The 2,021-nt window shown below is 43.4% G+C and overlaps 1 protein-coding gene across 1 annotated transcript in view; it reads left to right on the forward strand.

Moving 5' to 3' along the window:
- The window catches only part of APBB1IP (amyloid beta (A4) precursor protein-binding, family B, member 1 interacting protein), an 87,293-nt gene that overhangs the window by 28,481 nt on the left and 56,791 nt on the right, over positions 1-2,021 (forward strand). Inside the window, exon 5 of the mRNA XM_011969109.1 lies at positions 425-584. Within this exon, the coding sequence (XP_011824499.1) occupies positions 425-584 (160 nt within the window). The remainder of the gene's footprint in view (positions 1-424; positions 585-2,021) is intronic.

A 2,021-nucleotide genomic window follows, 5' to 3' on the forward strand; every position in this document is an offset into this window, starting at 1 on the left:
TAATAATAATAATAATAATAATAATAATAGTAATAATAAAGATACAGGCATAGCTTTTAATCTAGAAAAGTTTCTGGGCTCCAGGATGGAATAAGAAAAGGGAAAGATTATTGGGAAAGAAAGAAGCTAGCACTTTTTTTGTTCTCTTTGTTTTCTGTCTCTGCCACCAGAATGCCCTGTCTCTGAAGGCTAAACAAGGACTTTGTTTATTATCTGTTTTCTCTTTTTGTGAATTGGTTTCTCCACCTCTATAATCCTAGCGCCTAAAACAAGTGCCTGGCATGCAAGTGAGTTTAGATGGAGCAAGTTCACCAAACACATTCTCACATAAATTTGCAGAAACAGTAGCAACTTTGAAACCTTTATCTTAGTAGCCTTCTCCAGTTGCTGAAATTTACTGGCTGCCTCATGGTTCTATCCTCAGCTGGTCGTCAAGGTGCACATGGACGACAACAGCACAAAGTCACTGATGGTGGATGAGCGGCAGCTAGCCCGAGATGTTCTGGACAACCTTTTCGAGAAAACTCATTGTGACTGCAATGTAGACTGGTGTCTTTATGAAATCTACCCGGAACTACAAATTGGTAAGTCCCATCCCCAGCAATGGGCTGTACTCCAAAAACCTTGTGGGTTTGCTGTATTACGGGCCTGGGTTTATTCTCTTTTTTTCTCTTTAATTTTACATAAAAAATAGACATGGGGTCTCACTATGCTGCCCAGGCTGATCTCAAACTCCTGCACTCAAGCAATCCTCCCACCTGGGCCTCCCAAAGTGCTGAGATTACAGGCGTGAGCCACCATGCCTGGCCTGGTTCTTCCTTGAGAAGACTTTGGTTCAAGGCTTTCACTTCCCTTATATGAGATTTAGTGCTCGACTCTTCATTTTGTTGTAGTGAAGAGACTTGGATTCTAGCAGGTGGTGGCCAGACCTCGGGGGATATAAGCATTATTACTGCTGCTTCTCTAGTGGTTCCATTTGGGAAAGAAAGCGACTGGATGATACTGACTAAGATACTGCATGGTTAATAAGCTGAGCAGGTGGCAGGAGAGCCTGGGTATCTGTCGGCTAATGCCTCTTTAGTGGTTGCTTCCTTAACCGACCATAACCCTGCCACAGTCTCCCACCAGTGCTCATTTCCCCTTCCTCCCTCCCCACTTGCTTAATCTCTGACACTTTGTCTTGTGGAAGAGGCTCAGCCTCAGAGTGCAAAGAACAATTGGTAGAAATTGGTGGAATTTTTCAAAAGCAGAAAAAAGGTTAACTGAAGATATACTGTTACTTCTCATTTTAGGTAGTGGTGGTGGTGGTGTTGAGACAGGGTTTTGCTCCATTACCAAGGCTACAGTGCAATGACGCAGTCATGGGTCACTGCAGCCTCAGCTCCTGGGCTCAAGTGATCCTCCTGCCTCCGCATCCCGAGTAGCTGGGACTATAGGCACACATATCACATTTCTCATTTTTAATAATGGGACAGTTGTCCCTCAGGAGAGCTGGGTGGGACAGAATTGCCTGTGCTGGAAGCTTTAGGAGCAATTTTTTTTCTGGATAAAATGGTTTACACTAAAACAGTCTCTTGAAGTTGTCTTCAGTTCTATGAGTCAAGGGAAGAAATGAAAGCCTTTCTTTATGTTTTAATTCAAGCATTCACACGTTGCTTTTAAAGTGTTAAGGAGTGATGTTTTAGAGTACGCACTGTGACTCTCACAATTTCATTCAAAGTGTTTCACCAGTCATTGACTGACTGTCCACCTCACGTAGAATGTTTGCCACCATCTGGGACTATTTAAGGTAAAAAATGTCAGCATGAAAAAAGTACGTCTCCAGGTACACTGGCATATGCCTGTAGGCCGAGCTACTTGGGAGGGTGAGGCAGGAGGATTGCTTGAGCTCGAGCCTGTGAATAGCCACTGCACTCCAGCCTGGACAACACAGTGAGACCCCATCTCTTAAACAAAATGAAAGAAAAAAGTGTGACAGCTGACCATTGTCACTGTGTTATGGGTTTTTTTTTGTTTTTTTT

The sequence above is a fragment of the Mandrillus leucophaeus genome, unplaced genomic scaffold (assembly GCF_000951045.1).
Source record: "Mandrillus leucophaeus isolate KB7577 unplaced genomic scaffold, Mleu.le_1.0 Scaffold872, whole genome shotgun sequence".
Taxonomy (NCBI): domain Eukaryota; kingdom Metazoa; phylum Chordata; class Mammalia; order Primates; family Cercopithecidae; genus Mandrillus; species Mandrillus leucophaeus.